The following is an 11,283-nucleotide window of genomic DNA, read 5'->3' as shown; positions in this document are numbered from 1 at the left end:
GCAAAAGCTGCTACACGGAATTTGTAGGCTAAACAGTATTATTAATTACATGTCGTGCATGATATGAACTCATAATTATTAAGGTTATAGGGTCTGTAGCAAAAGGTTTGCAGAACATTCCAGATGTGACACGTTAGTGCATGCGTTAAGTTCAAGGTTGCTTAAATGTGTAAGTGAAAAAGCCTTTAATCGCCGACATATTTAACTGGGACTCAAAGAAAGGCGGTCTTAGTCGTATATATGAGTCAGTGGGCAGTCTCCAGCACTTGAATGAAAGCTCCAGTTTACTGCTCAGCTGCTGTATTGGGTGGAGTCCTGTGCGCTTAACGCTCCACTGGAACAGGAGACCTGCCACATTACGCACGGGGAGTTCGCCAAGCACGCCTGTTCCGCGAGGAGACGTGAGGGAAGAGAATTTACAGAACAAAGCTAACCATTTCATGTTTTTGTTTACGAAAAGGAAGAGTTTGTTACTCCATCCCTGTATACAGAGTGGCGTTTTGGGACATTTTTGATATTTTTCTCTGTAGCCTATGGTTATTTTAAGATTATTTTAAAAGGTAAGTGCATCTCTCAATTTTTAAGAAAGTTAAGTAAAGTACATTCAATGTAAATGTGTCTACCATACCCTGTGTTTATGGAAACCTATTTTGGACTCACTAGGTAGAATATTTGCGTAGAAAATACTGGGACTGGGATTAGGAAGTCCCAGTGTCCCACTGCAAAATATCTTGATTTTAGGTTTTATTTGATCATGACCTAAACTCATAGGTTACATCGAAACCAGTGGCGAGAATGGAATGTGTCAAAGCAGTCACCTTGACAAATCACTCAACAGCTTTGAGCGTCCAATGTAGGTGTATTTGAAGGTCCTAAACAAGGAGGGCTTGTCTGGTGGAGCCTGTTTGCTCGTCGCTAACATACCTGGTCCAGAATAACTCGTCTATCAGTTCATTCATACCAGTGATTCTGTGCCATAACTACCCATGGAGTGACTGGTGGGGGAAAAAAACGTGACTACATGTAATAGGTATATTGTAATAACTACATGTAATAGGTATATTGTAATAACTACATGTAATAGGTATATTGTAATAACTACCTGCTATAGAGAGTGTAATAACTATCACAAGTGACAAGGACGCACTCGTCGAGGGACCTACTGAACAAGGTGCACCTTGTTCTTGCCTATGACTTGGGGATGTGCCCCCCCCAGCTGAGGAGACCAGCAATGGCAAACATGACGACCTGCTGCAAAATTACTTTTGATACTTCACTTCAGCTGAGATGGTTGACTCAGTGTCAGCTTGGAGTTCAAACTTTGTGTTGAGAGTTTGGTATTTACATGATGTAGACTTACACTGAATAAGTGTTTGGGGAGGGGGAAGGAAGGAGAGAGAGAGCTGTGGGGGAGTGTTCTGTTCTCACCAGCTGTTTCCCCCGAGAGTATTTAGACAGTCAACAACATGGTATTGATGTTATAGTAAACCAAAACACCACTGTATTATGACATTCATTCTATTACGGTACGGTCTTAGTCCAGTCTTCTACTGTACAACTACTACTGTGTTATTGTTTGAGCTGGCCTCCTTTATGCCGTTCCTCCTCTCTATTTGTTTCTAGACTGTGTTTGAGGAGATTAATAGATTATTCAGAGTGAGAGCAATCACGTTCCCGGACTTTATCTCCAAGGACTGCTCGGAAACCACTGACCCCTCATGAGATACCCACAAGTCACCTGGCATTTGACCCGATAACCATGGACGTCCGAGTGCAGGCCAATCCTAACCTCCATTTCGGGGTCAACGGGGGTCATGATGGCGCAAATAGAAACTCCCGCAGTAGACCATTTGTGAGTATAACTTGAATGAAAACATTTCAGTTAATGTTTTTTTTTTCTCTTAGTATCTCAAATATAAAGTTTGAAATATTTCTCCATTTGTTCACAATTTATGCACCCATGTTAGGGGGGTATGGCATTGAAGAATTCACCTGTTCCTGGTTGAGAGCGGGTGCTTTTCATTGTGTGACTTGCTGTGCTTTTCAAACCTGACTGTGCTGTTTATACAGCGAAGTCTGTCTCCATGCCCCCCTCTGTCATACTGTCACTGAGAAATTACACAGGATTAACCACTACATCCTGTTGCATGCCTCAGGGATGACACACACACACACACACACACATATATACACACACACATATATACACACACACACACACACACACCACGGAGACTAAGGGAAACCGGTTAAGGTGCAGTTTTGTATGTCCTGCATCACACAACAAATGTCAGTGGTGTTTGGTTTCAACTGAGTTTGTCTGCAGGTGTGTGTGTGTGCGTGTGTGTTGGTGCGTATGAGTGTGCACATGGGTGCGTGCGTACATGTGTGTGTATGGTTGGTGTGTGTATGTGTGGCTGAATAGAACAGGTCTGTGTTGTGGTAAATATTTACCTCTGGTAAAGGTTGATCTCTCCATCCCTACAGTGATGCCTAGCAACGAGATGGCATTCTGCTGCAGTGGCAACCTGTTACCCTAGTAATCACAGGCACAGGGTCGTAACCTGAAACGGCAAACAAAAATAATTTGTTTGTCACTAATTGACAGTGGTGGTAATTGTCAATGAAAGGTGTATGGGTGCATCTGTTTTTTACTTTCTTGTTGCAATAAAAAATGGGCCATGGTCAGCCAGTTATTTGTGTCTGTGTGTGCTTTCCTGGGTTTGTGTGTCTACTCCCTACATGTGTGTATTTAGATGGCACATTGTTTTATGGGGGATCTACAGTATATATAGCTAGTCTCTAGCTGGATTGTGCATTCTGTTGACCTTATGCCTTTTTCCTAAACCCATTACGGTTAATTTTAAACAATCTAACCAGGTTGCCCTTTGATTCAGCGCATTATCTTGAGTGAAACAGAACCCAGAGAGCAGTGGAAAAGCTATAGTCTGTGTCATCCAGCAGCTGTCAAAGCAGCCCTATCATTGGATACCCTATGCCTGTTGTTCTGTGGCTGCATGTGCTCTGTACAGAGGGACAGGTAGTGATGTAACATGTAGGCAGTGAGGTCTCCCTGCAGGAGGGGCTAGAGGGTGTAGGCTCCTCCCTCCAGGGCTCTGAGCTAGGTTGGGGGGATTTAGAAGGTTGGGAGGTGGGAGAGCACGAACAAGCAGCCCTGTGTTCTCACCGTCGCTCATACACATACATAAACATACGAGAGATGGCAGGCAGCTTTATGGATTGGGACACAGGGTCTCTCAGTTAAGAATTGTGCAAAAATGTTGGCAGTCAGCTGTCCACCAGCGGGTGGTCTCTAATACATGGCGCACCAAACGAACGCCAGACGAACGGCAGATCAACATTTGGTGCAGTGTGTATGGTCCTTTCAAGTAGGAGGAGAAAGGCTAAACCAACAGGATCTATGTTTGTTTACATCCTTTACATAACTCTTTTGGGCAACAGGAAGTATATTCCATACACTAGACCTGAGATGTTATAGGAGATACATTACTGTGACATACATTATTGTATAACAGTAACTCATGTATGACCAATTACCCCTTAACCAAAGAGCACCTTTAACCTACGTTTTTGATGATCTACTAGTGTGTCCCTGTAGCCGGTTCTTCCCATCCAAGTGACTCGTGTGTGTGTTGCCCTGTGCTCTGTGTCGCCCCCTACAGGAGGATAAAGCGCTTCAGTTCTTAAGCCAGGAGGAGCAGGATTGTATCCTGTTCTTTGAGGAGACCATTGACTCCCTTCTGACTGCCCCAGCAGTAGATGAGCTTGATGGACCAGGACCCCCCATCCTGGCATCTGCCCCCAGCCCCGTACCACCCCTCTCAGCCTTGGACAGACCCACCAGCACCAAGGACCAGGACATCATAGACCTGGTTCGCCCAGCACAGCCTGATCTAGTCCACCCCATACAGGCACCGTTCAAGTCCTCCATGCCAGGTACAGCACAGTCCACTACTTGCTCCACCCTGAACAGTACTGTTTACATTTGATTATGATTACCAGTCCCTTTGATCATTGGAATTGCTACAGTCAAATGAGATCAGACTTTATCACTGTCATCAGAATGACGGATTACTCAGCATTGACATTTGCAGCGTGTAGTCATTCTACAAGAAATATGATTCAGACTTGCCATTGACCCAATGGTTTTTTGAAGATATAGACTTGCCATTGACCTTGTCCTTTGAATATACAGAATGTATAGGGAACTGATGAGTTTACTTCTCAAACTTTCTTTTTGCAGATTTCACCCAGAATATGGTAATGAACAACCCTGAGAGGCATTTTGATAACAAACCGAGGCGCGAGGTGATTGAAAACTTCCCTACAGAGTGCAACCTGCCCCTTCCTGGAAAAGACAATGGCCCCTATGGCCACGCCCTGTACCAGCCTGTAGGCTCCGTCCCCACCCCCGTCGTCATCGCCCAGAAGATCGCCGAGAACCAGGGGAACACCAACATCCTCTCCTCCTCCCTCCTGTCCAACCACCGTAGGAACCTTGATTTGGAGAACATAGAGAGACCACCCACCTCCCCAGATTATCCAATCAAACAGGGTCCGACCACCTCAGCCAAGCCCAACCATTACCCCGTCAACATCAGCATGATAATGGGCAGCAACCAGCACCACAGCGATTCGCTGGCCAGTGTGAACCTCCAGGACAGGAAGTCTCAGATGCTGGCTAACCTATCAGGGACGTCCCACCCTGTGGAGGCAGAGGAACTCCATGGGCTGCAGAAGGTCCAGGTAAACCTTCCCACCCGCAGTGTGTCTTTCAGGGATCCCACTCCAAATAAGTCCCGGATGGAGGCACTGTCCAAACTGGGCTTGAGCCGAAACCGCTCCCCGTCAGGGGATTTCTCTCTTATAATCACCCCCAAGAGCAGCACAAACGCCAAACCCGCTGCTGCCCCGATTCCGGTTGCCAACCCTACACTCGTTCCTACACCTACACTGACACCCATGAGTAAACCAGGCGTGGCCAGCCAGGCAAGCCCCTTGCCACCAGTAACAGTCAACACCAACAGCTCTCACGCCAGTATCCATGACAACAAGCCTGCTTCTCCCCCGCCCGAAGTCTCGTCCAAGGACTTTAACAGCTACGGCGGGAAGACCATCGTGGTGAACCCCTCTAAGGCTGCTGCTGCTGCTCCCTCCACCAGTAGCCATGGCAGTAAGGCCCACCCAGTGACCTCTCACAGTGACTTCAACCCTTACGGGGGTAAGACTAAGGTAATGAAACCTGCTCCTGTTACCACAACCAGGCCTGATCCACCACAACCAGACATCCAGAACAGGGCCATCCCTCCCCCAGCATCCACCTCCGCCAGAGTGATGCCTACCCCAGCCTCCAACTTCACCCCAGCCAAAGTGATGCCTCCCCCTGTCTCCACCCCCACCCCAGCCAGAGTGATGCCTCCCCCTGTCTCCACCCCCACCCCAGCCAGAGTGATGCCTCCCCCAGCTTTCAACTCCACCCCAGCCAAAAGGATGCCTCCACCAACCTCCACCTCCATCCCAACCAAAGTAGAAACCATGCCCTACGAGGTCAACAGCTACGGGGGGAAGACCAGAATGGTCACCCCATCCCACACCACCCCCTCCCCCATTACCAACCCTGACATCCTCACACACACTCTAGTGAGGTCCCCCAGCAAAGCTTCATCCCCAGTGCCTTCTCAAGCCCCCAGACCTTTCTGCTACAGCACTCCCCCTAGCTCCAACAGGGTGGTGGCGTCTCCCCCGGAGCCCCGGCCGAAGTCCGCCGTCTCCAAGCCGTCTTTCCGCTCCCAAGGGATCACTGTGCAGTTCTCCGGACGGGGAGCGTCGGATGAGTCGCGCAGGGATGCGCTCCGGAAACTGGGACTGCTGAAAGACACTTTCTAACTCTGGGATCGCCACCTCTGTCTTCCTTCTTTCATTGTCTCCTCTGCATAACCTCCATTCAGATTCCAGGTGGACAGGCGCAACTAATGCCTCCGACGATTTTTTTCTGAAAGGATGTGAGGTGTGGCAGGAGAGGATACCTACATTACTGTGGAATGAAACAGGTTCCTGGTTGAAACCCGGCACACCAGGTTCTGAGCCAATGAATGCTGACAAATGAGTCCGACGCGTCACATGGCCTAGTTGACAAATGAGCATGCGTACGTTTTTTTTTCTTCAAATACACACACGCGCACGTGTGTACACACGCACTCGTCAAACACATACGTGCACATGCACTCATACCCACAAATACATTCACCCAACAACTCCCACACTCCCACGGAGCTGTTATATGCATCAAAGCTCCGTCTCTTTATTGTGCTCTATTTAACTGTAATCCTACTCAGTGTTTTACATTGCCTCTGAACCAAGACATGGTTTTTCCGCTACATCACAGTAGACATGTACCTCTATTTTTTTCTCTGGGCCAAAACAGACAAAAAACAGACCTGTGCAAAGGGGAACGCAGACAGCTGAATGCCTTTGGCATTGGCACATTTGGCAGAGACAGACGTTTTACTCCCTTTGCCTCCCTCTGATGTCACATACTCAGCTACCAGTGAGAATCCTTTCATCCTCTCACTCTCCAAAGATGGATTTATATTCCCCCCCCAAAAAACTACATTTACTTTGTATGACACTATATTGATTACTGATCGGTTTGAGGCTGGTACTGCTGGTGCTGATAAAGTGAACTTGAATCATTAGAAACTGACATTGAAGTCACCTGAGAACTGAAGAGCCTCACAGCATGTTATTTTGTTAACCGATATGAGCATTGTTGTTGTCCAGGGGGTTATTATGAGTGTGATGTATCTCACCATGCAGTTCTTATGAGCATGAACAAGGACATGGCTTATTTCCTGGTAGAATAAGGTTGAATTAGCTTCACTCACTGATCTATTAGAATGTACCTATATTCCCTGTGAGGACGGTAACCATCCTACTCATGCATATTGATTATATTTTACTATATAGGTATTTATGCACCCATTGATTTCCACTGGTGCCTTATGGTATGTTGAAGACAGGTCACTCGGAAGGGGCTACATTCCTTCAGGCAAGAGCAAAGCTTATAAACGTAACGATTGATTGACATAGCAAGCAAAGTAAGCAGCAATTAAACTAGTTTACATTCATTTACCTCATATGCTCAGCTCTAAGGATATAACATTATTGGAAGTTCTGAAGCGACCCCATGTGTTTAATCTCCTCATATGACATTTTTCTGACTGTTAAGTCACAGAAAAGAGCACAGGCTTGAGTTTTTAGGAAAGGAGTGATATGTCACTACACCGCTGGCTAAAGGGTATTCTTTACTCCATGGACGTGCCTCCCACACAAAACCACTGAATGTGGTTTGAAAAGTAGACTTTTACTACTTTGAGGGTGGAGAAATGTACTTAGTGAGGACTGGCAAGGGCTTGTAATGCCCAAAACACAAACACTGAAGCCACAGAATCCAGAAATACTCACAAGGACCCATTTCTTTTGTTCATGTATGCTGCACTTGCATTTGCAATATGTAATTGAACTGTCATCATAACTGATGCCTCTTGTTTCTCTCTGGACTGCAGCTATATTGGTACATAACCCTGTGTGTGTGTGTGTGTGTGTGTGTGTGTGTGTGTGTGTGTGTGTGTGTGTGTGTGTGTGTGTGTGTGTGTGTGTGTGTGTGTGTGTGTGTGTGTGTGTGTGTGTGTGTGTGTGTGTGTGTGTGTGTGTGTGTGTGTGTGTGCGTGCGTGCGTGCGTGCGTGCGTGCGTGCGTGCGTGCGTGCGTGAGTGTGAGTGTGAGTGTGTGTGTGCGTTTGTGTGTGTGTGTGTGTGTGTGCTCGGGTGTGTCTGCGTGAAACATGTTTGTCCATTTTAAAGTTTTATTTGATGAAAAAAGTCAGACTCCGGTTCTGTAGTTCATCTACAGTAACTCATGAAGGATCCTGTGTTACACCATGCACACATTATTGTGGTTGTGTGAGTGAAACATATTTAACTATTAATATCTTGACTCCGGTTTTGTAGTAAATCTACAGTAACTCTTGAAGTATCTAATACACACAAACACACACTGGGGGAAATATACCTGTAGTTTGCAGACCCAGAGCGAGAAACAAAAAAGCCTCACGGACAACACCTTTATTTGACATTCAATTAACATTTACAAATTGTCAACTTAAGTTGCTGGTATGGTACAACAGCGCCTTCATATTTTTTGCTCATTGTCATATTGTACACAACGTTTAATGGACATCTGTGTCACTTAATAAAGAGAGTAATATACATTACTTTTCCTATCCAGAGTTTGTTATTCTTCGCAGGGCATTTACTATGGAATGTTATGGATGAGTAGAATCTCAGTATTTGGTTTATAATGATTGACCTTCCCTGGGAAATAATTCACCATGGTTTTAATTGAACAGTAAACCGACACGATTTCCATGCATGCATTAACTCATCTCAGCTTACATTCTAAACACTCATTCTATTACCCTTTTGACTGTCCATCCATGAAGGTCATGATTCCAAAGTTCCGTGTCTCCTTTCTGCCGCTACGATGAAATAATTGGAGAGTCAAATTCCCATAAATCTTCCTTGATATTGTTTTAAGCTTTCCCTTTTTCAGATCTGACGGCAGAGGAAAATTGGAAGACTATTGAGATACTTTCTCTTACATACAGAATATTTCCTGGAGCGCTGTAGCCCACTGTGTCCTCTCTCTGATAGGTGGACGGTAGCTCCCAGTTTCACATGGGTATGCTGTCTACACTGCAGTCAGACCACTTTTCCCAGCCCCAACAGAGAGCCTTTCTTTCCCTCTGTGGGGCATTGGTCTAAGTGTGTATCTGAGTGTGTGTGACCAAGAAGATCTGGGGCATTGGCTTCTTTGGGAGTGTGAGCGAGGGCAACTAAAGCTGTGGTTTGGTAATGTGTGTGTGTGTGTGTGTGTGTGTGTGTGTGTGTGTGTGTGTGTGTGTGTGTGTGTGTGTGTGTGTGTGTGTGTGTGTGTGTGTGTGTGTGTGTGTGTGTGTGTGTGTGTGTGTGTGTGTGTGTGTGTGTTGAGGGGAGGTACTCAGGCAGAAAGTGAGGAAATAAGCATGTTTAGGGTCTGTAATTGTAAAACCCTCTAAGAGTGCCCTCTAAGACACACACTCCCTCTGTCATACAACCTCTTTCTCTTACACGCAGATGCACTAATATAGTCTTGCACTCCCTCTAATACACATAAAGGTACATCAATGGAGGAGCAAAGGCTCCAAGCCATATAAGCGGGACCATGTAAGGGACTACAAAAAAACGATAACTGTAATCCATTACGTTACCAGCAAAAATATTGGAATAAGATTAAAGATACTTTTTGAAAAACAAATGCTTACTTCGAGGATTACTTTTAAATTCAGAGAGGATTTGCAAAAAATAATCTGACACTTCTATGTTTTCTCAATGACATTCCAATCAGCATTGAAAAAAGGCACATATACAGTTGAAGTTGGAAGTTTACACAATTTCTGACATTTAATCCTAGTAAAAATTCTGTTCTAGGTCAGTTAGGATCACCACTTTAGAATGTGAAATGTCAGAATAATAGTAGAGAGTGATTTATTTCAGCTTTTATTTCTTTCATCACATTTTCAGTGTATAAGAAGTTTACATACACTCAATTGGTAGCATTGCCTTTAAATTGTTTAACATGGGTGAAATGTTTTGGGTAGCCTTCCACAAGCTTTCCACAATAAGTTGGGTGATTTTTTTGCCCATTCCTCCTGACAGAGCTGGTGTAACTGAGTCAGGTTTGTAGGCCTCCTTGCTCGTACACACTTTTTCAGTTCTGCCCACATTTTTTCTATAGGATTGAGGTCAGGGCTTTGTGATGGCCACTCCAATACCTTGACTTTGTTGTCCTTAAGATATTTTGCCACAACTTTGGAAGTATGCTTGGGGTCATTGTCCATTTGGAAGATCCATTTGCGACCAAGCTTCTGATGTCTTGAGATGTTGCTTCAATATATCCACATAATTTCCATTCCTCATGATGCCATCTATTTTGTGAAGTGCACCAGTCCCTCCTGCAGCAAAGCACACCCACAACATGATGCTGCCATCCCCATGCTTCACAGTTGGGACGGTGTTCTTTGGCTTGCAAGCATCCCCCTTTTTCCTCCAAACATAACGATAGTCATTATGGCCAAACAGTTCTATTTTTGTTTCATCAGACCAGAGGACATTTCTGCAAAAAGTATGATATTTGTCCCCATGTGCAGTTGCAAACCGTAGTCTGGCTTTTTAATTTGGAGCCGTGGCTTCTTCCTCGCTGAGCGGCCTTTCAGATTACGTCGATATCGGACTCGTTTTACTGTGGATATAGATACTTTGTACCTGTTTCCTCCAGCATCTTCACAAGGTCCTTTGCTGTTGTTCTGGGATTGATTTGCACTTTTCACACCAAAGTACGTTCATCTCCAGGAGACAAAACGCATCTCCTTCCTGAGCGGTATGATGGCTGCTTGGTCCCATGGTGTTTATACTTGCGTACTATTGTTTGTACAGATGAACGTGGTACCTCCAGGTGTTTGGAAATTGCTCCCAAGGATGAACCAGACTTGTAGAGGTCTACAATCTTTTTTTCTGAGGTCTTGGCTGATTTCTTTTGATTTTCCCATGATGTCAAGCAGAGGCACTGAGTTTGAAGGTAGGCCTTGAAATACATCCACAGGTACACCTCCAATTGACTCAAATGGTGTCAATTAGCCTATCAGAAGCTTCTAAAGCCATTGCATAATTGTCAAGCTGTTGAAAGGCACAGTCAACTTAGTGTATGTAAACTTCTGACCCACTGGAATTGTGATACATTGAATTATAAGTTAAATAATCTGTCTGTAAACAATTGTTGGAAAAATTACTTGTGTCATGCACAAAGTAGATGTCCTAACCGACTTGCCAAAACTATAGTTTGTTAACAAGAAATTTGTGGAGTGGTTGAAAATCGAGTTTTAATGATTCCAACCTAAGTGTATGTAAACTTCCGACTTCAACTGTATTTATACACTACCGTTCAAAAGTTTGGGGTCACTTCGAAATGTCCTTGTTTTTGAAAGAACAGCACATTTTTTGTCCATTAAAATAACATCAAATTGATCAGAAATAATAGTGTAGACATTATTAATGTTGTAAATGACTATTGTAGCTGGAAACGGCAGATTGTTTGTGGAATATCTACATAGGCATATCAGGCCCATTATCAGCAACCATCACTCCTGTGTTCCAATGGCACGTTGTGT

At 44.8% G+C, this 11,283-nt stretch overlaps 1 protein-coding gene across 2 annotated transcripts; it reads left to right on the top strand.

Annotated features, from left to right (window-relative positions):
• Positions 1-261: 261 nt before the first annotated feature.
• LOC139378751 (polycystin-1-like protein 3) lies at positions 262-7,626 on the top strand. Of its 2 annotated transcripts, XM_071121212.1 has the most exons (4): positions 262-560; positions 1,624-1,852; positions 3,684-3,957; positions 4,265-7,626. In XM_071121212.1, exons 2-4 carry the CDS (start codon positions 1,760-1,762, stop codon positions 5,905-5,907), a joined length of 2,010 nt encoding a protein of 669 aa, XP_070977313.1. In that variant the 5' UTR covers positions 262-560; positions 1,624-1,759; the 3' UTR covers positions 5,908-7,626. The 2 variants fall into 2 exon arrangements, 1 of the variants encoding a protein (XP_070977313.1); XR_011628324.1 differs by lacking the exons at positions 3,684-3,957; positions 4,265-7,626 and adding an exon at positions 2,488-3,083.
• The last annotated feature ends 3,657 nt before the right edge of the window (positions 7,627-11,283 follow it).

This window comes from Oncorhynchus clarkii, chromosome 21 (genome assembly GCF_045791955.1).
Source record: "Oncorhynchus clarkii lewisi isolate Uvic-CL-2024 chromosome 21, UVic_Ocla_1.0, whole genome shotgun sequence".
NCBI classification, from domain to species: Eukaryota; Metazoa; Chordata; class Actinopteri; order Salmoniformes; family Salmonidae; genus Oncorhynchus; species Oncorhynchus clarkii.
Note: the sequence above shows the minus strand (reverse complement) of the source record. Positions and strands in the feature narration are given on the sequence as shown.

Coding starts and splice junctions, on each gene's coding strand:
- LOC139378751 (XM_071121212.1), top strand. CDS start 1,760: ATGGACGTCCGAGTGCAGGCCAATCCTAACCTCCATTTCGGGGTCAAC. Junction 1,853..3,683: donor ACTCCCGCAGTAGACCATTT/GTGAGTATAACT, acceptor CGCCCCCTACAG/GAGGATAAAGCGCTTCAGTT. Junction 3,958..4,264: donor GTTCAAGTCCTCCATGCCAG/GTACAGCACAGT, acceptor TTCTTTTTGCAG/ATTTCACCCAGAATATGGTA.